A 26673-nucleotide genomic window follows, 5' to 3' on the forward strand; every position below is an offset into this window, starting at 1 on the left:
CTGTTAGATCAATCTAAACTCATCAATCTGATTTGGAAGCCATTTTTCACTGGGGTTTTCCAGTTGGATCCCAATTGCAATCTCTTAATGATGTAATGGAGAAAGCAGTGGCACCCCACTCCAGTACTCTTGCCTGGAAAATCCCATGGACGGAGGAGCCTGGTGGGCTGCAGTCCATGGGGTCGCTAGGAGTCGGACATGACTGAGCGACTTCACTTTCACTTTTCACTTACATTGGAGAAGGAAATGGCAACCCACTCCAGTGTTCTTGCCTGGAGAATCCCAGGGACTGGGGAGCCTGGCGGGCTGCCATCTATGGGGTCACATAGAGTCAGACACGACTGAAGTGACTTAGCAGCAGCAGCAGTGGTGTAATAAAATTTTTTTCTTTGCTAGATCGTTGAATGTTTGGCTTTTTTTTCCTACTCTATTGCCTTGCTAGCACTTTTCCCACTCTTAGGATATGTACTTCTCCCCTGACAATTAACTTTGAATGTTTAAAATTTTGAGACTCTCAACAAAATTCTATACCAACTTTAGCCAGATTCAAGTTACAATAATAAAAGTGCTTCATCAGTACAGAGTACTTTAAATAATTTTCCAAGGCTTTGATATATATTCCCATATGTTTCACTTCCCTTGTGGCTCAGATGGTAAAGAATCCACCTGCAGTGCAGGGGACCTGGGTCCCATCCCTGGGTTGGAAGGATCCCCTGGAGGAGGGCATGGCAACCCATTCCAGTATTCTTGCCTGGAGAATACCCATGGATAGAGGAGCCTGGTGGGCTATAGTCCCTGGGCTCTCAAAGAGTTGGACACAACTGAGCGACTAAGCACAGCACCATGTGTTTTTTATGCACAGTACTATAAACTAGGTAACATAGATGTTATCTTATGAATGAGCAAGATGAGACCCAAAGTAGATTAACACTTTACTAAAGATGGTAAAGTTAGTGTATAATAGATGGCTCTCCTGACAGTCCAGTGTACTTTTCTGCCTCTGAAATCCATTTGTCCTTATGTCTCACTTGTAAGACTTAATGTCCTCTCTGGTATTTCCTGCCTTTCTTATCTGTTAATTTTGTTGCTCTAATTATTCTGTGAATTTATTTAGAATAGGATGCCACCTAACCTTTTTTATTTTCCATAATCTTGGGCACATAAAGGAACTCCTTATGTTTAATATTTTCCTACTGCAAGCAAACTGTCTACCAATTGGAAGCAAATGAGTGCATGGCTTATTGGGTACACAACAATGAATGTGAAGTCAGCACACATCATTTATCGGACATCTGTAGTTGGTCCCGTGTGGGGATGGAGTGAGAAGAAGAATTTTTGGAAATATTTAGTATTTTTCAGTCCTTTAGGGCAGTATTTTGACCTATAGACAGGAGAGGAACAATATATACATTTATTTTTAATATATAATACACAGTATGTAATGCGCTTAGTTGTTCAGTTATGTCTGACTTTTTGCAACCGTGTGGACTATAGCACACCAGGCTCCTCTGTCCATGGAATTTTTCAGAATACTGGAGTGGGTTGCCATTTCCTCCTGCAGGGGATCTTCCCAAGACAAGGACTGAACCCATGTCTCCTATGTCTCCTGCATTAGCAGGCAGATTCTTTACTACTGAATCATAATTTATAATATAATATTTATTAATGCATATTTATATCAATGATCAGTTGCTCAGTCATGTCCAGCTCTTTACAAGCCCATGGACTGCAGCACGCCAGGCTTCCCTGTCCATCACCAACTCCCAGAGCTTGCTCAAACTCATGTCCATTGAGTTGGTGATGCCATCCAACCGTCTCATCCTCTGTTATCCCCTCCTCCTACTGCCTTCAATCTTTCCCAGCATCAGCGTCTTTTCCAATGAGTCAGTTCTTCACATCAGGTCACCAAAGTATTGGAGCTTCAGCTTCAGCAACAGTGTCCTTCCAGTGAGTATTCAGGACTGATTTCCTTTAGGACTGACAGGTTTGATCTCTTGGCAGTCCAAGGGACTCTCAAGAGTCTTCTCCAACACCACAGTTCAAAAGCATCATTTCTTTAGTGCTCAGCTGTACCATATTATATATATTCTTTATATACTGTATGGAAGTAGAAGTGTTGGTCACTCAGTCACGTCCAACTCTTTGTGACCCCATGAACTGTAGCATGCTATGCTCTTCTGTCCATGGAATTCTCCAGGCAAGAATATTAGAGTGGATTGTCATTCCCTTCTCCAGGGGATCTTCCCAACCCAGGGATTGAACCTGGGGCTCCTGCATTGCAGGCAGATTCTTTACCATTGAGTCACCAGGGAAGCCCCAAATATTGTATATATAATCTTTGAAAGTTGAAAAATTTTTTAAAAAATGCTATTTGACATTTACTGGTCAAGACCATAATAGCTGTAGGCATTTACAGAACGTCATGCAAGCTAATGATGACCTACAAAGATAACAAGATTTGAATGATATTTCAAGGCTCATATAATTCAGATCTGGAAATGATTTTAGGGTCTTGAGCAATGGATATGTAGGTAGATAGGCAAAAATGGCTTGTCAGATGAATGGGATTTTTATTATCTAATATAATGAGTTTGTGCTTATTTTTTACTACACAACTACAATATGATGTTAGTTGCAGAAAAAGACTGAACAACTGACTGGTATATTTTCTTTCTCTGCAGAGGTAAAGTGTAGGATACTCCTGGCTCTTCTTGAATATTCAGGTAAGAGTTTGCATTATTTTTACTGTTTGAAATTATTACAGCCCACTACCTTAGATGTCTTATGATATTAAGGCAGTGGCTTCACCTGTTTACAAAATAGATGGAAATATGATCCCTACCTTCTCTAAAGCCTTGCAGAGATTAAAAAATAATTCTATAGTATTTTATGATAAAGACATAAAACATGCTCATTTTCAATTACAAGTAAAATGCATGAAAGCATATATAAATGTATATTTATACAAAATATGATTTAAAAGGAGAAAGGAACCAGGTTTTGGTAAAGTTCCTTGTACAAATAAGTTTTATTGTGAACCTGTGTCTAATTTTTGTTTATAACAAGGATGTAGATGGTTCTGATTCAAGGAGAAACAGATTGTACTTTTGATGGGAGGAATCACAATCAGAAATTGGTTTGGAAGGGCATGGACGCAGAGAGGGGAAGAATTTGTGACTACTTTGCAATCTACCACACTTGGAAAATTTAAATTATAATGAATGGATGAGCGAACTTAAACAAGAGAGCTTTTTTTTTTCCTTCTGATGATTGGATTTTGCCTTGCTTTTTGACTGAGTAATAATAATAACAAAAGTATGTCACATTTTTTTAACTTTAATAATAACAGCAGAGTTAATGTACCTCATTTTTATGGATTTCACTGTGTTCTCACAACTACTCTGTGAGAACATTATTATTATTTCCACAGTTTTAAAGGTGAAGAAATCTGCATTCAAGCAGATGAATCATAACTAGTACATGTAGTCAGTCACCACATATTTTGGGGCATCCAGAAGATTAGGCATAAAGATGCCTTACTGGGTGAATTAATAAATAGTAGGTGGCAGTTTTGAAATTGAGACTTAGATCTGCCAGTTCCAGAAGTGGTTCTGGAATGTGTTGCTTTATTTATTAATATTCAGATGGGTGTTCTTGTTTTGATTTAAATTTTGTCTTTTCCTATCATAATTCTCTTTTTTTGTTTACTTAATTTCCTGACTCTTTTTTTCCCTATTACATTTGAATGGTACCAAACAGACTAATTACTCCATGTTGTTGGCCACAAAATTATGCTTTTCACTTTAAAAGGGCAGACTGTATCTGCTAAACATTATTCTTAACTGCTTTTTATTTCTGTCTTTTTCTTTCTCTAATCTCTTCTTTTTGTTTATTTTGCTTTCATTTCCCTACAACTTCAGAGTAATGACGGATTACTTGTGTGTCTAGAAACCTTCTCATTCTTTTTAGATCAGCAAGCTTAAGATGAAACTTGAGCTTTTTAAATAGCCTAGAGTAAATGAAGTGTTAATGTTTTTAAACATGTTTGTAGAAGATGAATTTAAGCAGGTTCTCAAATACTGAAATGAAACAAATGGATAGGTAATAATCTGTTTGTTTTGAGTGTGTTCTCACTATATGGAAATTCTTAGTTGGCAAAAAATAATAAGCTGCCATATACACACGCGAACAAAACAGAATTCTTTGCTTTTCTCCTTTTACTAGAAGCTGGGAGCAGCTCTTGTGATTCCTGCTGTAGTTCTTATTGATGAAAATGATGAATGAGAATAACTTTGGTAAAGGATGGACACTTGAATTTTGAACAGCTGCATAATTAAAAGGAAAAGACCTATATGTTTTTCAGTTCACTTATTGGGTTTCTTTCTTTATCGTGGCGTTCCTTCTCTAGTCAGTAATAAACTGAGCACCCATCACCATGTTAGATGCTAGGGGGAAAAAAGAATCTTGATAATATCACGTCCGATTTCACCTTGCTAAGTGCTTTAAATGTTTTTATTTCATCTATCTTTTTTTTTTGAAGTCTATTACTTTAAGAACACAGAGCCTCCATTCAGCTTTATTTCCTTTTAAAATTTATTTTAATTTTTATTGGAGTATGGTTGCTTTCCCTGATACTGGGAAAGATTGAGAGCAGAAGGAAAAGAGGGTGTCAGAGGATGAGATGGCTGGAAGGCATAACGATGCAAAGGACATGAACTTGGGCAAACTCCAGGAGATGGTGAGAGACAGGGAGGACTGGAGTGCTGCAGTCCATGGGGTCGCAAAGAGTCAGACACAACTGGGCAACTGAACAACAACGACAACATAGTTGCTTTACAATGTTGTGTTAGTTTCTACTGTGCGGCAAAGTGAATCACTTACACAAATACATATATTCCTTCCTTTTTAGATTTCCTTCCTATTTAGGCCACCACAGAGCACTGAGTGGAGTTCCCTGTGCTATACAGTAGGTTCTCATTAGTTATCTATTTTATGCATAATAGTGTATATATATAAAGCCCAATCTCCAGCCCCCTTTCCTGCCTTGGTGTTCATATGTTTGCTCTCTACACCTGAAAAATGGTACAGATGAACCTATTTTCAAAGCAGAAATACATAGAGAACAAACATATTCCATTTATCTTTATCACAGATCTAAGAAGTAGGAATAGCTCCTATTTTAAAAATAAGAATCAAATACCTAGAATCCTACACTTTAAAGATGGTGGAATGGGTAGTTGAAAGCAGATTATCTGCCTTTGAAGTACCTGAGCATAAATCACACTATATGCCAACTCCCCCTGGCACTGATGCTGATTGTCCCCTGAGAAGCACAAGGCATGTAAGCAAACTCTCACAATGCTATGTCATTAGCCCTCCAGCAGGGGGAGACACCCCCAGGCCTGAGGTGGGGCAGAGAGAACTATACCAGCTTCCTGAAGGAGAGGGGACATTTCACAAGGGGAGGTAATATTTCAGTATTTTGATGAGCTGACTTTTTAAGAACGATTTCATGTTTGCTGAGTGGAGAGGGAAGAAGGGTGTCCCACAGTCAGAGGACCCATGAACCAAGAATCACCCTTTTAAGTCCAACTGCTGCTGCTGCTGCTGCTAAGTCGCTTCAGTAGTTTCTGACTCTGTGCAACCCCATAGACGGCAGCCCACCAGGCTCCCCGTCCCTGAGATTCTCCAGGCAAGAACACTGGAGTGGGTTGCCATTTCCTTCTCCATTGCATGAAAGTGAAAAGTGAAAGTGAAGCCACTCAGTCATATCCAACTCCTAGCGACCCCATGGACTGCAGCCCACCAGGCTCCTCCGTCCATGGGATTTTCCAGGCAAGAGTACTGGAGTGGGGTGCCGTTACCTTCTCTGTTGCTGCTGCTGCTGCTGCTAACTCGCTTCAGTTGTGTCTGACTCTGTGTGACTCCATAGATGGCAGCCCACCAGGCTCCCCCGTCCCTGGGATTCTCCAGGCAAGAACAATGGAGTGGGTTGCCATTATCCCCTCCAATGCATGAAAGTGAAAAGTGAAAGTGAACTTGCTAAGTCGTGTCTGACTCTTAGCGACCCCATGGACTGCAGCCCACCAGGCTTCTCCATCCATGGGATTTTCCAGGCAACAGTACTCTAGTGGGGTGCTATTGCCTTCTCCAGCCTTCTCTGTTAAGTCAGACTAAATCGTCATTTCAAGAAGCCAGAGAATGAATGCATACATTTTCAATTCACTTAATTCAGTTGTTAATCACTCTATTGATTCATTATTTTCATTCAGTAAGTATTTGTTGAATATCTACACATTGTTAGAAATTATGTACAACAGAACAGGAGTTTTGCTTTTTTCTTAGTTGAAATTGGGCAAAGCTGTTTCCCAGTTTAGCCACTTTATAATGACATATAAAACACTCTTTTCCATCTATTAGAATGGGGCACATGATATTTAATACTTAAGGGAAATGTCTAACATATGTTGTTGTTAAATTAACAGATTGAACCATACGAAATTGACATATTCAATCATGTTGACCTACCAAAATAGCAAGTTCATAGAGTTCAACCTAATCAATAAATATTTTTATTATATAATTAACTATTTTTCATATTTAATCTTGTTTCTAATAAAATTTTCAAGACTAGTTTTTCCTAACAGTGAAACTGAGTAACAAGCAGCAAGTATGTGTACCTATGCCATCACTTCATGGGAAATAGATGGGGAAACAGTGGAAACAGTGTCAGACTTTATTTTTGGGGGCCCCAAAATCACTGCAGATGGTGATTGCAGCCATGAAATTAAAAGACGCCTACTCCTTGGAAGAAAAGTTATGACCAACCTAGATAGCATATTCAAAAGCAGAGACATTACTTTGCCGACTCAGGTCTGTCTAGTCAAGGCTATGGTTTTTCCTGTGGTCATGTATGGATGTGAGAGTTGGACTGTGAAGAAGGCTGAGCGCCAAAGAATTGATGCTTTTGAACTGTGGTGTTGGAGAAGACTCTTGAGAAGACTCCTTGGACTGCAAGGAGATCCAACCAATCCATTCTGAAGGAGATCAGCCCTGGGATTTCTTGGGAGGGAATGATGCTGAAGCTGAAACTCCAGTACTTTGGCCACCTCATGAGAAGAGTTGACTCATTGGAAAAGACTCTGATGCTGGGAGGGATTGGGGGCAGGAGGAGAAGGGGACAACAGAGGATGAGATGGCTGGATGGCATCACTGACTCGATGGACATGAGTCTGAGTGAACTCTGGGAGTTGGTGATGGACAGGGAGGCCTGGCATACTGTGATTCATGGGGTCGCAAAGTCAGACACGACTGAGTGACTGAACTGACTGACTGACTGATGCTTTGGTAGTCATTAGAAGCAGGTGTTTCATGTCCTTGGTTAAACAACTTAAAAAAATATGCCTTTTCATCAATAAAGCAAGAAGAACTCACTGCTGAATAAAGGCAGCATGTTTATTTATGTTATACACTAATTATTGACAATGCTTCTTCATTTCAGAAGTTTGCAAGCCCTCAGCATGTTCAGTATACATTTGGGAATATGTTGATTTTTCACCTGTGTTGTTTTTCTAGTACAAGTAATTTTTCAGTGTACAGAATATGTATCTTGGTGTTTATGTTGCTATGTCGTTTGTATATACCCTGTGTCTCAGAGGAGTGAACCCATTAGGATTGAGTTCTCAGGGGCACAGCTGCTTTCCATTTGAGACACCTGAGGTCCAGAACTGGCAGTTCATAGGGTCAACATACCTTCAAAGGAGGTCAGTCGAAAGTCCAGTTAATTGCAGAATAAGTATGCTAGTAAAAGTCGATTTATATTAAAACTGTAAATATATAATTATGTCAAAAAATATAGGGATTTCTCAACTGGACCTATTGATAGCTTGTGAAATTGAATAGGTGACTTCAGGAGATTCTAATTTGTTTATTGTTACAAGTAGTCAGACATCAGTACTCTTTCCCCATGTGTGTTTTATATTAGTATTTGAATAGGCCTAGTAGATCATTTTTTAAATTTAGTATTAATAATATTGTATTTCATTTGCCAGTGCAAACTGAAAAATTGGGCTTTGAATTCCCTTTAGGGAAAGTGTCACACGACAACACATATTATGTTCCATCACTAAAAAAAAAAAAGTAAAATAAACCTTATTTTATTTCCTTGGATTTTAGGAAACAATTTAGTGATTGGAAAATCAAGTCACAATATCAAGTAAGAAAAAGATCTTAATGTTTCTAACATTTTTTGGTGTTCCATGTTTTGTAAAAAGCACACTTACTGAAAAGTACGTGCTCATGAATCGAGCTTGAATTCACATTTTTCCCATGGTGTGAGTTTAGAGAGAGAATGAAATAACAGTGAATGCAGATGCTTAATGAACTGGTTTTGTTCAACTATGACATTTCGCAAAACCATCTTTATGTTCCCCTGCATCACAGATAGCGAGACTCAGCTCCGAAGAGACATGGTTTTCTGCCAGAGCCTGGTGGCCACCGTCTGTGCCTTCTCCGAGCAGCTCATGGCGGCCTTAAACCAGATGTTTGACAACAGCAAAGAAAACGAGATGGAAACATGGGAGGCCAGCAGAAGGTGGCTGGACCAAATCGCAAATGCAGGAGTTCTTTTTCACTTTCAGTCCCTTCTGTCACCAAACTTGGTAAGGAATCAGTGCCTCCCACTGGCTGTGCCAAATGTGACACACATTGGGACCTAGTCCCAGTAAAAAGTGGTTGTTCATTACTATCCTTCCCTAAAGAATCTGCCTGCGATGCAGGAGACCCTAGTTCCATCCCTAGGTCGGGAAAGCCCCCCGAAGTAGGGAATGGCAACCCATTCCAGTAATTTTGCCTAGAAAATTCCATGGACAGAGGAGCCTGGTGGGCTACAGTCCATGGGGTCAGAAAGAGTCAGACATGACTGAGTGACTAGCAATTCATTATTAGATCTGCAGCCATCCAGCTCTTTTAAAAAGGTATATTTTTCCATGGGCAAATATACTTTTAATAAGTAGGTTGAAGGTATTTCTTCTTTCCTAATTTTTATTTATTCTCAGTGGCTGCTAAAAGCTGAGAAAGCCTCCATCTGTTACTAATTCCTGCATCCCTAAGCACCGGCTGAGAAAGGTCAGCAGAGGAAAGAGGGTTTGTCTGTATTGGTTGCTTATTTCCAGTACAGAAGAGTCTGCCATGATACCCCGAGCTCCCCCTGAGGTCGATGTTCTGGAAGATACTCTTAGAAGAGCTCTAATGACTTGCATGCCATACTGTCTGACAATCTGGTTAAAATTTGCATGTGTCAAACAGTTTTATTTCCTTCCTTTGTGTGCGTGTTTGTCCTGTTAAATCTAAGAACATTGCCTTAATTACTGTAAAATATTGTGTGTTTATGCATCAGTGGTCCACAGCAGAGATGAAGAAAGCATCTCAAAAATCGTTGAGGAGACTGCGGTGAACTTAGAGCTTTTTCACACATACTTCCTATGGCTCTGATAGTTGTCATGATGTGTCAAGGCAAATATGTTCATGTTATTTAAACCAAAGGTGCATGTTATATATAATTGTGATTTAAGCATGAGGTTCTATTTGTCTTTTAAAGTACACATAGTCAATGTAGCTTCCAAGTAACTCAACTTCCAAGTTGAGTTTTTAAATGAATAGATATGCGTTTGCACATCAAAATAATGTTTTCCTTCAGTGGTATTGAGGATAGGGTAATAGCTGTACTATATGGTCATAAAAAGTTCTGGAATGATAAGATAAGGACATTCACTGAATAAAATTCAATGAAACAGTTACATTCTTTTGTAAAGACTTTATACACTCCATATGTGTGATTAACTTCTTATTAGGTTGCTAATATAACCAAATAGAAAAAATTTAATTAAAGAAAATTTTTAAATGTTATTGTTCAGTTGCTCAGTTGTGTCCAACTCTTTGAGACCCCGTGGACTGCAGCATGAAAGGCTTTCCTGACTTCACCAACTCCTGGAGCTTGCTCAAACTCATGTCCGTTGAGTCTGTGATGCCATCCAACCATCTCATCCTCTGTCATCCCTTTTTCCTCCTGCCTTCAATCTTCCCCAGCATCAGGGTCTTTTCTAATGAGTCAACTTTTCACATCAGGTGGCCAAAGTATTGGAGCTTCAACTTCAGCATCAGTCCTTCCAATGAATATTCAGGACTGATTTCCTTTAGGATGGACTGGTTGGATCTGCTTGCAGTCCAAGGGACTTTCAAGAGTCTTCTCCAACACCACAGTTCAAAAGCATCAATTCTTCAGCGCTCAGCTTTCTTTATAGTCCAACTCTCACATCTGTACATGACTACTGGAAAAACCATAGCTTTGACTAGACAGAGCTTGGTTGGCAAAGTAATATCTCTGCTTTTTAATATGCTGTCTAGGTTGGTCATAGCTTTTCTTCCAAAGAGCAAGTGTCTTCTAATTTCATGGCTACAATCACCACTTGCAGTGATTCTGGAGCTCAAGGAAATATAAAGTCTGTCCCTGTTTCCACTGTTTCCCCATCTTTTGTCATGAAGTGATGGGACCAGAAGCCATGATCTTCGTTTTCTGAATGTTGAGCTTTAAGCCAACTTTTTCACTCTCCTCTTTCACTTTCCTCAAGAGGTCCTTTAGTTCCTCTTCACTTTTTGCCATAAGCATTGTGTCACCTGCATATCTGAGGTTATTGATATTTCTCCCTACAATCTTGATTCCAGTTTGTGCTTCATCCACCTTGGCATTTCACATGATGTACTCTGCATAGAAATTAGATAATCAGGATGACAATACACAGCCTTTATGTACTCCTTTCACAATTTTAAAGCGCTCCATTGTTCCATGTCCAGTTCTAACTGTTGCTTCTTGACCTGCATACAGGTTTCTCAGGAGGCACATAAGGTGGTCTGGTATTTCTGTTTCTTTCAGTTTTCCAGTTTGTTGTGATCCATACAAAGTCATTTGTGTAATCAATGAAGCGGAAGTAGATGTTTTTCTGGAATTCTCTCGCTTTTTCTATGATCCAATGGATGTTGGCAATCTAATTCCTCTGCCTTTTCTAAATCCAGCTTGAACATCTGGAAGTTCTTGGTTCATGTACTGTTGAAGCCTGGCTTGGAGAATTTTGAGCATTGCTTTGCTAGTGTGTGAGATGAGTGCAATTGTGCGGTAGTTTGAACATTCTTTGGCATTGGAATGAAACCTGACCTTTTCCAGTCCTGTGGCCACTGCTGAGTTTTCCAAATTTGCAGACATATTGACTGTGACACTTTAACAGCATCATCTTTTAGGACTTCAAATAGCTCAGCTAGAATTCCATCACCTCCACTAGCTTTGTTTGTAGTGATGCTTCTGAAGGTCCACTTGACTTTGCACCCCAGGATGTCTGGCTCTAGTTGAGTGATCAGACCATCCTGGTTATCTGGGTGATTAAGATCTTCTTCCATGGTTCTTCTGTGTATTCTTGCCACCTCTTCTTGATATCTTCTGCTTCTATTAGGTCCATACCCTTTTTGTCTTTTATTGTGCCCATCTTTGCATGAAAAGTTCCCTTGGTATCTCTAATTTTCTCAAAGAGATCTCTAGTCTTTCCTATTCTATTGTTTTCTTCAATTCTTTGCACTGATTACTTTGCAAGACTTTCCTATCTTTCCTTGATATTATTTGGAACTCTGCATTCAGATGGGTATATCTTTCTTTTTCTCCTTTGCCTTTTGCTTCTCTTCTTTTTCTCAGCTATTTGTAAGTCCTCCTCAGACAATCATTTTGCCTTGTTGCTTTTCTTTTTCTTGGGGATGGTCTTGATCACCACCTCCTATACAATGTCATGAACCTCCATCCATAGTGCTTCAGGCACTCTACCTTGAATCTATTCATCACCTCCAATGTATAATCATAACCGATATGATTTAGGTCATACCTGAGTGGCCTAGTGGTTTTCCCTACTTTCTTCAATTTAAGTCTGAATTTGGGAGTAAGGAGTTCATGATCTGAGCCACAGTCAGCTCCTGGTTTGTTTTTGCTGACATATAGAGCTTCTCCATTTTTGACTGCAAAGAATATAATCAATCTGATTTTGGTATTGATCTTCTGGTGATGTCCATGTGTAGAGTTGCCTTTTGTATTGTTGGAAGAGAGTGTTTTCTGTGACCAGTGCATTCTCTTGGCAAAACTTTGTTAGCCTTTGCCCTGCATCATTTTTTACTCAAAGCCAAACTTATCTGTTACTCCAGGTATCTCTTGACTTCCTACTTTTTCATTCCAGTCCCGTATGATGAAAAGGACATCTTCTTTTGGTGTTAGTTCTAGAAGGTCCTGTAGGTCTTCATAGAACCGTTCAACTTCAGCTCCTTCAGACTTGGATTACTGTGATATTGAATGATTTGCCTTGGAAATGAACAGAGATCATTTTGTCTTTTTTGAGATTGCACCCAAGTACTGCACTTCAGATTCTTTTGTTGGCTATGAGGGCTACTCCATTTCTTCTAAGGAAGAAGAAATCATTTTTCATTATTATCATTTAATCATTATTTTATTCCCATAGCATATTTTCACCTCTTGTGAAAAGTATTTAAAGACAAAATAAATATTAAGTACTCCTTGCAATGGCACCCCACTCCAGTACTCTTGCCTGAAAAATTCCATGGACGGAGGAGCCTGGCAGGCTGCAGTCCATGGGGTCGCGAAGAGTCAGACACGACTGAGCGACTTTACTTTCACTTTTGACTTTCATACATTGGAGAAGAAATGGCAACCCACTCCAGTGTTCTTGCCTGGAGAATCCCAGGGACGGGGGAGCCTGGTGGGCTGCCATCTGTGGGGTCGCTCAGAGTCGGACATGACTGAAGCAACTTAGCAGCGGCAGCAGCAGCAGCAGCAGCAGCACTCCTTGCCTAGCAAATAAAAATTACATAAGATCAGATGCCCACTTCTTAATACATGGTAGGCATTAAGTGTTTGTTGAACGAATTAATTAGCTAATGAGGCTTCATTTGTGTTCTCTTCTTACTTAATACTTGCCATTGGCTGGTCATGTGTTGGTACTTTTATTTGAAAGTAAACCTACAAAGGAATGGGAGAAAAAACTTGTAATCCATGCATCTAGTAACTGGCTTACATCCAGATTATATAAAGAATCCTTTAAAACGAAGGAATAAGAAAGCAACTCAATTAACAAGCAGGCAGAGAGGATTTGAATGGACATTTTTCCAAAGACAGTATAAATGGTGCATGAAAAGATGATCAAATCTTTAGCCACTGGGGACATGCAAATCAAAACTGCATAAGATACTGTGTCACAGAGATGTGGATGAATGTAATCCAAAAGACAAAGATAGGCATAGGCGTTGGCGAGGATGTGGAGAAATTAAAACCCTCATACACTGTTGAAGGGAATGTAAAAGAGAGCAGTCATTTTGGAAAACATTTTGGCAGTTCCTCCAAATGTTAAGCATGGAATTTCCATATGACCCAGAAATTCTACTCGTAGGTAATATCCAAGAGAAATGAAAACATATGCTAACAAAAACAGGTACACAAATGTTCCTAGAAAAATTATTCATAATAGCTAAAATGTGAAAACAATCCAATTGTCCAAAAACTGAATGATGAGTGACAATCAAGTTGGGGAATATCCACACAATAGAATATTATCAAGCAATAAAAAGGAGTGAGCTACTGATACATGCTACCACATGGATAAACCTTTAAAATATTGTAAGAGAAATAAACCAGTATTATTTGATTACATTATTGTGAAATAATACAAAAGGAAAATTTTAGAGACTGATAGTAGGCTAGTCATTTCCTGGAGCTAAGGATTGGGAGAAGGTATATGGAGGTTCAATTCTAGTGGGGAAAATATTCTAAAATCAGATGATGGTGACAGTTACACAGCTCTGTATATATACTAAAAGCCCTTGAGCTGTACACTTAAAATTGGGTGAAATTTATGATATGTGAGTTGTATCTCAAGAAAGTTGTTTTTTATTTTAAGTTGGTGTCTGATACCCTTAAGATGGACTTTCCTGATGGTGCACTGATGATGAATCTGCCTACCAGTGCAGGAGATTTAAGTTCGATCCTTGAGTCAGGAAAACCTCCTGGAGGAGGAAGTGGCAATCCACTCCAATATTCTTGCCTGGGAAATCTCATGGACAGAAGAGCCTGGCAGGCTACAGTCCATGAGGCTGCAAAAGAGTCAGACATGACTTAGCAACTAAACAACAACAACAATCCTCAAGTTAATTTTTAAAAACTGATTTTAAAAATCCAAAGGTAGTTTAAAAAGCCTAGGAAACCCATAATCTTTCTGTCTCTGTAACAAGAGCATAAAAGTCTCCTGGGACTGTGAAGGGCTCCCGGGGAGCTGCAGTCACTGGCAGTCGATGCATCTCTGGGTGCTGAGTGCAGTCCTAGGTCCCTGGGTATGACTTTAACCACATCTACGTATTACAATGCCTGTTTGGGACATTTCTTCCTGTGTATATACATATTCCTCTTAACTGGAAAAATGCTCATTCTTTAGTCCTGTCCCTACAATTTCAGATTTGTAGCATTTTTCTACCCTCCAACGGACTTTAAAAAGTAAGAATCATATAAACATTTATCCAGCATTCAGTGTGTACCATCCATTATATTAAATACCAAACTGAGGTACAAAGTGATGATGCTTTTAACCTTTTGTTACCCATGCTGTCTTTCTTTGGGGTCTGGGGCTGCCTTCATGTTTTTTTTCCCACACAATAGAAATTCTTTACCATCTCCAGCCTCTACTTATGCTGCCCCCAAAATATGATTATAAGCTACAGCAAATTTTAAAAATGAGGACATAGTAAAATTATAAAAATAATAAAATTACTGTTTAAAAGGACCATTGATTTTCTTAAGGAAATAAATGTTACCTTTGAAAGAAAAGATGTATATGATAAAGTTAATTATTCTTTCATGAGGAAATTAGTAAAAGACTTTGATACTACACTGATCTGCTAATAGGATGCCCAGAAGCTAGTACTAAAAGATGGTGATGCTGAGATATGCAATTACTTGTTACTAAGTCTGGGTCTTACCTACCTCAACTGTAAAATATAGGAATGAAATGAAAGATTAAAACAAATCAGATTTCATATTCACGACATTCTAGATTGAAAGTGTTGAAGTGTTAGTCACTTAGTCATGTCCAATTCTTTGTGACTCCGTGAACTATAGCCCACCAGGCTCCTCTGTCCATGGAATTCTCCAGGTAAGAATACTGGAGTGGGTTGCCATTCCCTTCTCCAGGGGATCTTCCTGACCCAGGGATTGAACCTCAGTCTCTTGGGTTGCAGGTAGATTCCTTATCTTCTGAGCCAACAGGGAAGATTAAGTCCCCATAAAGGCAAGTGAAAATGAATCTTGTCCCCAGGCTTTTTGGAAGAAAAATCATCACATACATGCAAATTGATTTTATCACAGTTTTAATAAATTGCAAATTGAATAATGCATAGGTTATCTTCTTGTAAAATACAATGACCATTATGTACTGTGGCTTTTTAAGAAAAACAGTATTTTTACTTTTCAGCTGTTACATTTATAAGATTATAGAGATTTGAAGCAAATAAGATGTTTGAAAGTGAAGTCACTCAGTCGTGTCCGACTCTTTGCAACCCCATGGACTGTAGCCTACCAGGATCCTCCATCCATGGGATTTTCCAGGCAATAGTACTGGAGTGGGTTGCCATTTCCTTCTCCAGGGGATCTTTCCAAACCCAGGGATCGAATCCGGGTCTCCCACATTGTAGACAGACGCTTTACCATCTGAGCCACCAGGGAAGTCCAAAGATGTTTATGTGTACACATTTGTCTGTAACTAATAGATAAAATCAGTATAACTAGAATCTAGCTACAAAATAGACTGAAAAATCGTTCAGAATTGTTTAGACAGTAGAGGAAAAGAAAAACATGAAGCTACAAAACAAACTTGTAAATCTGAAGATTAGTTCATTTCATTTTAGGCAATAAGTTCTTAGGTATGTTGATAATGTGGTTTGTATGTAAATAAAACACAAGTGAAGCGAGTTTTGGTCTGGAGATGTTTTGTTATGTTATGTTGTGCTCTATCTCAAACAGTCCAATCATATCATGTGTTGTTTTTCTTTCTCTCTAGACAGATGAACAAGCCATGCTAGAAGACACACTGGTTGCACTGTTTGATTTGGAAAAGGTTTCTTTTTACTTTAAACCATCAGAAGAGGAACCATTGGTTGCAAGTAGGTAGTTAACTATTTCATATGTGTTTTATAAGATTTATTTTTTTATCAAACAATATATGGCAAAACGGATATGAATATATTTGATATGAAGATTAAGTTATATGTGAAATATTATTTTTAATGTAAAATAATAAAACCAACTGGGCAAGTGATAGAAAGTATATATAAGTTAAATCTACAAATAATTTTATACTGATGTTTTTGTCTCTTAGTCTGACCTCTAAAACTTTTTTGGAGTGTGTGTAGCAAATTTTGTGCTACTCAACATTGTCTTTTCTTTCTTTTTTGTTATTGTGATAAAATATACGTACCATTAAATTTACCATTTAATCAGTTTCAATGTACAATTCAGTTTATTCAAAATGTTGTGCAACCATTCCCACCATCCATCTGCAGAGCTTTTTCATCCTCCCAAACAGAAACTCCATGTGCATTAAATAGTGATTATCTTCCTCCCTTTCTCCAGTCCCTGCTAACCTTGATTCTACTTTCTATCTCTGAATTTTATAAATGGGTTGATAGAACATTTGTCCTTTCTGCTGTTTTTTTTTATGTCAATATTTTTTAGTAAAAGAACTGCCCTAATATTTCCAGCTATGTAGGTAATCTCTGAGGCATCTAAAACTTTTGCTCTAACATATAACAATTATATATCAGAAATGACTGTATTGGGTTTCCACGGCTCATCTTCAAATGATCCTGTAGAGCATGTGTTAGCAGGCAATATACTGGAGTATTTAGAGCCAGTAATACACAGAGACCTAAGTTATGCTCACATTGTATAACATTTAGATCAATTCAATTGAGAAAGACATTATAATTGTTTGATCTGACAATAATTGATAAAATTTATAATTTAATTCTGAAGGAGTAGACCCATATTTTACATTTTTGCTAGCTTAAAAGTAGAAATCAAAGATTATTTTATCCATGTCAAAAATTTTAATGTGTACAAATATAATCATATTAACTATTTTGATTCACTTATTCATCCTGTAAAGTTTTTAAGATGGCAAGACGTTTTCCTGTCTTGTTCATTTTTGTACCTCCAGCACTCAAGAGAGTGCCTGGAACAAAAAGGACAATTTTTTTTTTCTAGGAGATGAATGAACAAATATCAATTCAGTTTATACAGTGCAGCAGGCAGAGAGGTTTTATGGTTATAAAAGTAGAAGGAAAAACAAACTTGTGCATAATGAAGAAAAAATTTTCAACAGAACTTGGTTGTATCTAATGTTGCAAAGAAGTTATGAAATTCAATTGAAAGATTGAAAAGTATCCCTTTCAATTAGCAATTTGCCACTGTTAAGCCTAACAAGGGCATTGCTTTAGAAATCTACATTCAGAGAAATAGTTCTTAAGTTTAGTTTCTGCAAGTTATCATCATTTATATACCACTTCAACATTGTCACATACAGGTTTAAAATGTGTCTATTGGGCCAAGAAATCTTTTAGCAGTTTGTTATTTTTCTGGTTCTTGTTTATCTATAAGTTTAAAGATCCTATGAATTATGGTAGAAGCTCTGTATCTTCAGGACTTGGAAAGGTTTTTATTTATTTTTACATTTCCAATATCTACTACAACAAATAGAGACTCAATAAATATCATTTAATTTGTTATCTAGGAATGATAATCATTTATCAAAAATTTCTAAAATGCCTACTATGGCAAAGCACATTTCCAGGTGCTGGATGAAGTAGAGGACTAAGTAGACAAAGATAAATAATATGGGAAATAAATGAGTTAATTTGATAATAGATTAGAAGATAATAATATGACTGCATGAAGGGACATAGAAAAGAACAAAGAGGGAAAATGAAGGGGCAGGTGAAAGGTTGCCTGTGTGTAACCTGCTAGGGAGGGAAACATTCTAGGAGGAGGGTGAAGACCAGAAACAAGTCATACAGAGTTATCTCTCAGGAACTGGTTCCAGGAACCTCTCAGATACCAAAGTCCGTGGATGCTCAAATATCGTATAAAATGGTGTAGTATTTGCATGTAACCTACGCACATCCTTTCATATACTTTAAATTATCTCTAGATCACTTAGAATACCAATATATTAATAAGTGCTCTGATGTAGATACCAGTGTAAATGCTCTAAATGTTGCTGGTCAGCAGCAAATTCAAATTTGCTTTTTGGAACTTTCTGGAATTTTTTTTTTTTTGAACATGCAGTTGGTTGAATCTGTGAATGCAGAACCCGTGAATGTATTTCTGCATCTGTGAATGTAGAAATTCAGTAAAGGGCCTACTGTATTTGGGAGAAGGGTGTTCCAGGTCCACTGAAACAGTGAGAACAAAGACCCCAAGGTGGGAGCATGTGTGACACATTCTGGGGATAGCAGGGAGGGCTGTGTAGCTGGAGCAAAGTCAGAGAGGGGCAAGGTGAAGGGGCTGAGGACAAAGAGGAGGCCACATCTTTGAAAGAGCTTTGCCTTTCTGATTGAGCCACTGAGCAGGGGAAGGGCACAGGCTAAAATAGAGGCAGCCTGTGCTGCTGTGTTGAGTGGACCTTACCAGGCAAGGGCAGAAGCAGAGAGACCACTTAGGAAGGCCTTGCAGTGACCCAGGTGAGAGATGATGGTGACTTGACCTTGAGGGTAGCTGTGGAGATGGGAAGTGCTTCATCCTGTATGTATTAAATTATGAGGGCAGAGAAAATAGAATCTTATTAAAGTTTCATCTCCACTGATAAATGAGAGAGCACAAAAACATGAGTTACAATGTTAGGGATTTAGGCTGTATTCTAGGGAGTATTCAGTAAAGGGGATTATTTGATAAGGATAATATTATTTGGGCAAATTGTACGGTCTTCTGTGGGCAGATATAAAACAGAATATATTTTCATTTACTTGAATAATGTAGGAATAATTTCACTACAAGGCAGAGAAACTCTATTTTCACAATATAACCTGATAGTTTTTCTTTTAAATTTGCCTGAGGAACCATAACCTCAAAGGAGCACGTTGTCCATGATTCAAATATGACATTACTGGTGAATGGTCTGTTGAGTATACTGGAGATGAACCAGTATTTTAAGCTTGATAGAATATTTACTGTACATCCATTATGAGAGATTTAACTTTGGCATATTGAAATATATACTAAATATTAAGAGTAATTGAGACCATGTACATAATATTTTGACATTGTATAAATAACATTATAAATGTAGACACAATAAACACAAAAATTGTGCTATATTGTGTGGCAGTACATTTTTATGTATTTCCCTGAAGCATAATCTCAACTTTTGAAGTTAGTTCCCCAGTGACAAGTCAGTTCCAAGGCTATGATACTAGGTATTCTAAGCAAATTTATGCTAAGCAAACTATACTATGTTATGATGGTATAGTTATTATTTTGAGTTGTTTTAAGAAAGAAGAGAATTATTTATACCCAACTGTCATCACATCATATTGAAATAGTGTAAGAAAACTAGAACTTTTTTATTAACTGCATGTGATTTGATCTTTCTGTAAGCCTAGATGCAGAGGAGTCAGATTGACTAATCACTATGATGAGGACTAGTTGGCTGAGTGTCTATAAGGGAAGGACTGAGTCCAGAGGGCTGGAAGCATGAATCATATAGAGAACACTGGGCCTTGACATCACGAAATCTGAGTTCAAATCCAGGCTCCATTCTCATCTGCAAGCATGAGAATATTAGCTTTCCCTGACCCATGCTTGTGAGGCTTAAAGAAAATAATGTATTTGAAAGTCTCTAGCACTATGTAAGGCTTATGATAGTATTCAGGAAATATTTGAGGCCACTGTCTCTGCTTTATTAATCTGTGTTTTTTAAGAAAGCTCCATTTAGCATTATTCACAGTCTTATTTTTGCATTAAGGAACAATAGGATTCTGAAGAGAAATGCAAGCCAAGCAAGTAGAATTCAAATATCTGGATTAAAGACATTTCATTTTCTTGGAATAAATAATTATAAGGTATATATAACATGCTTGGTACTGAACTAAGTTCTAGGGATATAATATTGATTAAGTAAAAATAAGGACCTTAGCTACTAGTGAGAGATACAAAGGAATAAATGGGCACTCTGACCCACTTTGGTATAGAGAAAAAGTACAAAATATTTCCCATGTCATATGATGTAATTAGTGAAAATGAAGGTGTTAATTGCTCAGTTATATCCAACTCTTAGCGATCCCTTGGACTGTAGTCTTCCAGGCTCCTCTGTTCATGAAATTCTCCAGGCAAGAATACTGGGGTGGGTTGCCATGTCCTGCTCCAGGGGATCTTCACAACCCAGGGATAAAACCCAGGTCTCAAGTCTCCTGCATTGGCAAGCTGATCTTTTACTACTAGCATCTCCTGTACTTTTACATATGTAGCAAATACCTTGAGGAAAAGTCTTTCACATAGCACTCTTAGTTTTAACCACATTTAGATCATTTTCAATCATTTTTCAGTTTCCTAATTCCTGGTGTTGCATCTTTATTTGTGCTTTGCTAACCCAGTAATATGATACTGCTGCATTCTCATTTTCCTTCCAATTACATTATCCATTTGGAAATATAGAGATTGACTATGTTGGAACTAAGGGATAGAATTCAACAAAATTATAATATATATGAAAGACATTGTATGGAAAGGGGACCTAGAAGCTACAAATATTTTGTATATTTTAATCTCTAATTTATTTATTATTCATGCATCTTTTTTCTTTAATTTTAGTACCAGAAAAAAAAAAAGACTTCCTACTCATTAAAATGCACTTAACTTCCTAATCTTCAACTGTGAGATTTGTTTCTTCTCTTTCTTAACCTCAATTTCTTCATGTCTCCCTTAAAAAAAAAAAAAATAATAACCATAATTATATGGTATAAAAAGGAATTGTAGATGTTAATACAATAAGTCCTCTATTGATATGCAGAATTAGATACATTTAGCAAGAAACCTGGAATCTGTGATCACTTATGGTATTTAATCTTGAGCTCTACTTTTATACAGTTTTATCTCAAGAAGCAAATAATATTGAGTCAAGAACATATATTAAATATTTACTGTATTTTGGCCTTAATTTTAAACTGGTTAATGTGACTATTGTAGCCTTTTAGGAAGAGTTTGCATTCTTTTTTAATGAAGTGGAAGTTATTTGTCACAGACAAGTATCATAAAATAAGGATTTATAATAACACTGTGAAATACTACTGCAGCATTCCAGCTTTTCAAGTTGGTTGGAGTTTTGTTGTGAGTAATTAAATTTAGGATCTTTGAAAGTAGCTAAAAGAATTTAAACATAATGTCTAATGACTGTAAGGCAGGGACAGAGATAATACATTTTTGATCTGGTGCTCAGAGAGTGGAGTTTGCAAAACCCGTGCTAATTTTGATAATGGTTGCTATGCACTCAGTTTCTTGCACACTACTTCACAAGTGTACCCCAAGGAGTCATCTTGACTAAAATATGAATGAGGCAGCTGCCTGGGGAGATTTAGATTCCGAACCACGTGTATCTAAACTTCTCATTTAGTTAACTGAGACATCTGGTGTGTCAAAGTGTAACGGAGTTTTCTGTTTCAGAATTTTATATGCAATACAATAATAAATCTGTTGTGTTAGCTAATGAGAACCTGATTTAATACTCTTTCACTGAACAGAGCTGTTAAGTATGCCAAACCTGAACTAAATATAAATGGGTACTTTTAATGTAAAGTAATTGATGAATACTAGTTTTTAACAAACATACTATATAACATATCCTGATAATAGGAAGTAATATAACATTAAATGTCATTTTAGATGTTCCCCTTACTTATCAAGCAGAAGGAAGCCGGCAAGCTCTGAAAGTTTACTTCTACATTGATAGTTATCATTTTGAACAACTGCCTCAACGGTTGAAAAATGGAGGAGGGTTTAAAATTCATCCTGTTCTTTTTTCACAAGGTAATTGCTTTCTTTTTTATACTTCATGTACTTAGATTATTTTATCAGTTGTTTAAAAGAAATGTAATATAACCATCATTCTTTTTCACGAATTCAAAAGTTTATTCTGAATACTTAGTATGTTTCCTTGTCCGATTATCTGTTAAGGAAAAATCGTGTATGGTATAAATATTTATCAAGTAGAATTGCAGCATTATTAATAATAGAGAAATAAGATAAAGATTAAAAAAATAAAGATAAATTAATTTGCCTTAAATAAATTATTATAAAGCCATTAACATATGTTGAGGTCCTTTAATGGACCGGAACCTGGTGGTCCAGAGTCGACGATAAGAAAGTAAAGGAGAGAAAGAGGCTGATATTTCTTGGTTTACACAGAAAGCCAATAAAGCCCCTGCATGGGGCTTGCTCTGTTCACGGAGGCCTCAGGCGCCCTCTTGATGGGGTGAAGGTACAGAGTGCCTTCTCAAGAGGGTCTTAGAAGCCCCGGCAGGAAAGTGAACTCAGAGGGCCTCTGTGCTCCAGGGGATCAGCCTGAAAAAGAGAGAGAGGGAGAGAGAGAGAAAGACATGGGGACCAGAGCTTTGATGGAGCAGACGTATTTTAATCAACATGGTGTGGGCATATATACTGTCTTACAAGGTAGTTATTCTCAGCAAAGATAAAGATTAAAATTCCAGACTTACAAAACATAGGCAATCCATATTAAAGAGAGAGAGAGTTGTAAACAATCACTTTTACCGTATGGTTCACAAGAAGGAAGAGGGTACTTATCACCATATAGAAACACTAATGAAGGAAATGCCTGGATTCCTCAGTCCCAGGAGAGGCTTGCCTCTCCTCTTAATTCCTGAGTATTCAGGAATTAATAAGGAAGAGAGAATTCCTGACAGATCCAAAACATCACACAGGAAGCCTCCTGTTAAATGCTTCCTGACAAACATATGATTAAAATATTTTATGAGATAGAAAGAGTTTGATAGTATATACAATCAGATTACAAAAAAAATTATAGGCTCAATTATGTCATACATGTATGTATATACTTACATGTGAAATCTAAAGTCACTACCAAGTGAAAATTCTCCTTTTACCTCCTGCATGTTATAATTCTAAAAGATAGATTACCCTTCCTTCAATTGCCATAGCTTAAAAACAATGTTATTGTTGTTGTTCAGTCCTTAAGTCATGTCCAAACTCTGTGACCCCATGGACTTCAGCACTCCAGACCTCCCTGTCCTTCACTATCTCCCAGAGTTTGCTCAGACTCATGTCCGTTGAGTTGATAATGCCATCCAACCATCTCATCCTCTGTCACCCTCTTCTCCTGCCCTCAATCTTTCCAAGCATCAGGGGCTATTCCGGTGAGTCAGCTCTTTGTATCAGGTGGCCAAAGTATTGAAGTTTCAGCTTCAGCGTCAATGCTTCCAATGGATATTCAGGGTTGATTTCCTTTAGGACTGTCTGATTTGATCTTACAGTCAAAGGGACTTTCAGCACCACAATTTGAAAACATCAGTTCTTTGGTGCTCAGCCTTCTTTATGGTCCAACTCTCACATTCATACTTGACTACTGGAAAAATCATAGCTTGGAGTATACATACCTTTGTCAGCAAAGTGATGTCTCTGCTTTTTAATACACTGTCTAAATTTGTCATAGCTCTTCTTCCAAGGAGCAAGTGTGTTTGAATTTCGTGGCTGCAGTCACCATTCACAAGTGATTTTGGAGTCCCAGAATATAAAATCTGTCACTGTTTTCACTTTTTCCCCTTCTAATTTCCATGAAGTGATGGGACTAGATGCCATGATCTTAGTTTTTTAAATGTTGAGGTTTAAGCCAGCTTTTTTACCCTCCTCTCTCACTCTCTTCAAGAGGTTCTTTAGTTCCTCTTCACTTTTTATCATTAGAATGGTATCACTTGCATATCTGAGCTTGTTGACATTTCTCCTGGCAGTCTTGATTCCAGCTTGTGAGCCATCCAGCCCAGCATTTCTCCTGATGCACTCTGCATAAGTTAAATAAGCAGGGTGACAATATACAGCTTTGACATAATCCTTTCCCAATTTGGGAACCAACCAGTCTGTTGTTTCATGTCCTGTTCTAATTGTTGCTTCTTGACCTGCATTCAGGTTTTTCAGGAGGCAGGTAAGGTGGTCTGGTTTTCCCATCTCTTTAAGAATTTTTCACAGTTTGTTGTGATCCAGAGTCAAAGGCTTTAGCACAGTCAATGAAGCAGAAGTAGATGTTTTTCTGGAATTCCCTTGCTTTCTCTATGATCTAGTGAATGCTGGCAATTTGATCTGTAGTTCCTCTGCCTTTTCTAAATCCAGCTTGTACATCTGGAAGTTCTCAGTTCACAAAAAACAATGGCTACCTCAAACAGATACGTGGCAAGAATGCATTTAAGCTGAGAAAAATTTCAGCGAAGAGATCTTAGAAGTTACTAGAAGGTGTTTTCATTTATGTGGTAGAATCCATATAGGTGAACAGAATCTACAGTGAAAAGAAATAAAAAAAGAAATTGAGCAAAAATACACCTTTGGAACTAGGGTAGGAGAATAGGTTAGCTTAAAATATGTGAAAAGGCATTACAGAGATCGTAAGATTTAGAAGAAAGAAAAGGCTACTGGTCTGGAATGTTCACTTTTATAGCTTTTAAGCAGACCATGCACTTGTTAAAGGACATTCCTTTCATTTCCTTTCTTTCTCTCTTTTTAAAAATTTTGTCTTTGAAGTCAATTCTTGAGATGACAGATGGCATTAATCATCTCTTCTAAAAAAGTGATTACATTTGTGACACACAACCATAAATAGCTGAATATTCATACACAGCAGCCAGTATGCACAGGGAAAGAATTATTTTGCAAAGAGTCTCTATTTTATAATTGTGGCTAAAGCTAATTTAAAAAGAATCCCTAAATATATATGATTTCAGTGAGTACAATATTGCTTTTACAATGTAATTTAAAGGAAAGCTTTCGCAAACATTAGGTTTTAGTGTTCACACAGCAGTAAAATATGAAAAATGATTTGAAGAGGCAATAGCAGAAATTCTTCTGCCATGAAGGTCACAGATAGGTAAAGAAGACTGGAAGGGAGTCTGTCTCATTAACAATCTGTCAGTGATAAGGTTGTTTATTTAAAGGAGATGCAGAGGTTCCTCTGCACTCACAGAACTCCCATGAGGAATCGTTAGTTCTTCTGAGTTTTCATCAGCTCGGAGAGAAGCACAGAAAATTCAGCCCCAGCTTGAGTAGAGATTACCATCTGGTAATTGAAAGTGGTGGTAAATGGAAGGGATTCCAAATAGAGTCTATTCCTGGGATGAAAGTTTATTTGAAGGGTTTTCGTTTTGTGGGTACATGAATCTTTGCTAGCAAATAAAAAAGAGTAAAGTGGATGAATTTGAAAATTTCCTGGGAAATGTATTAGAATCAGCCCTCCTAACTGTGCATGCGTGCAAAATCACTTCAGTTGTGTCCAACTCTTTGCAACCCGATGGGCTGCAGCTCACCAGGCTCCTCTGTCTGTGGGATTCTCCAGGCAAGAATACAGGAGTGGGTTGCTGTGCCCACCTCCACGGGAACTTCCTGACCCATGGATCGAACCTACGTCTCTTATGTCTCCTGCATTGGCAGGCAAGTTTCCTTACCACTAGCGCCACCTGGGAAGCCTTCCTAACTATATGGTCCATATAAGTAAATGGCTTGTTGTTGTTTAGTCGCTAAGTTGTGTCTGGCTCTTTTGTGACCCTGTGGACTGTAGCCCACCAGGCTCCTCTGTCCATGGGATTTCCCAGGCAACAATACTGGAGGGGGTTGCCATTTCCTTCTTCCCGACCCAGGGATAGAACCTGCATCTCCTGCATAGGGTGCTGGATTCTTTACCACTGAGCCACCTGGGAAGCACACAAGTATATGGTACCAAGGACAAGATACTTATAAGAAGAAGCAAATGTCCTGACTTGTTATTTTTCTTGTCTGTGTGGATCCTTGGGCAGAGGAGGGTACTGTGATGTATGGGGCAACCTGCAGAGATCAGACCAATTAGTAAATCAGGAATTCCAGAGTTGGAGGCAAGTAAGGTACGCTCTGGCTTCCCTGGTAGCTCAGACGGTAAAGCGTCTGCTTACAATGTGGGAGACCTGGGTTCGATCCCTGAGTCAGGAAGATCCCCTGGAGAAGGGAATGGCCACCCACTCCAGTATTCATGCCTGGAAAATCCCATGGACCAAGGAGCCTGATGGGCTACAGACCATGGGGTCACAAAGAGTCGCTCCAGGGAACATCCATTGCTGAAAACCAGAGCTGCTGAAGAACAAGAATCTAGGCAGCCAAAATGACAAAAAGACAGATTTCCAAGGTTAGGAACACAGAAACAGCCAGACAGAAAAGTCAACACAAAGCGTAACCAAAACACTAGAAGATGGAGATCACGGTGAAGCGATCTTCTAGAATTACTTCCTACAAGCCGGACAATGAATCCTGATGGGATTCATGAGCCCTTGGAT

General features: G+C 38.1%; 1 protein-coding gene across 1 annotated transcript in view; it reads left to right on the top strand.

Moving 5' to 3' along the window:
- PREX2 (phosphatidylinositol-3,4,5-trisphosphate dependent Rac exchange factor 2) overlaps positions 1-26673 on the top strand; it is a 305433-nt gene that overhangs the window by 199509 nt on the left and 79251 nt on the right. The window contains exons 31-34 of the mRNA XM_040261348.1: positions 2682-2723; positions 8443-8660; positions 16146-16248; positions 22019-22162. Coding sequence (XP_040117282.1) covers positions 2682-2723; positions 8443-8660; positions 16146-16248; positions 22019-22162 — 507 coding nt within the window. The remainder of the gene's footprint in view (positions 1-2681; positions 2724-8442; positions 8661-16145; positions 16249-22018; positions 22163-26673) is intronic.

The sequence above is a fragment of the Oryx dammah genome, unplaced genomic scaffold (assembly GCF_014754425.2).
Source record: "Oryx dammah isolate SB20612 unplaced genomic scaffold, SCBI_Odam_1.1 HiC_scaffold_19, whole genome shotgun sequence".
Lineage (NCBI taxonomy): Eukaryota > Metazoa > Chordata > Mammalia > Artiodactyla > Bovidae > Oryx > Oryx dammah.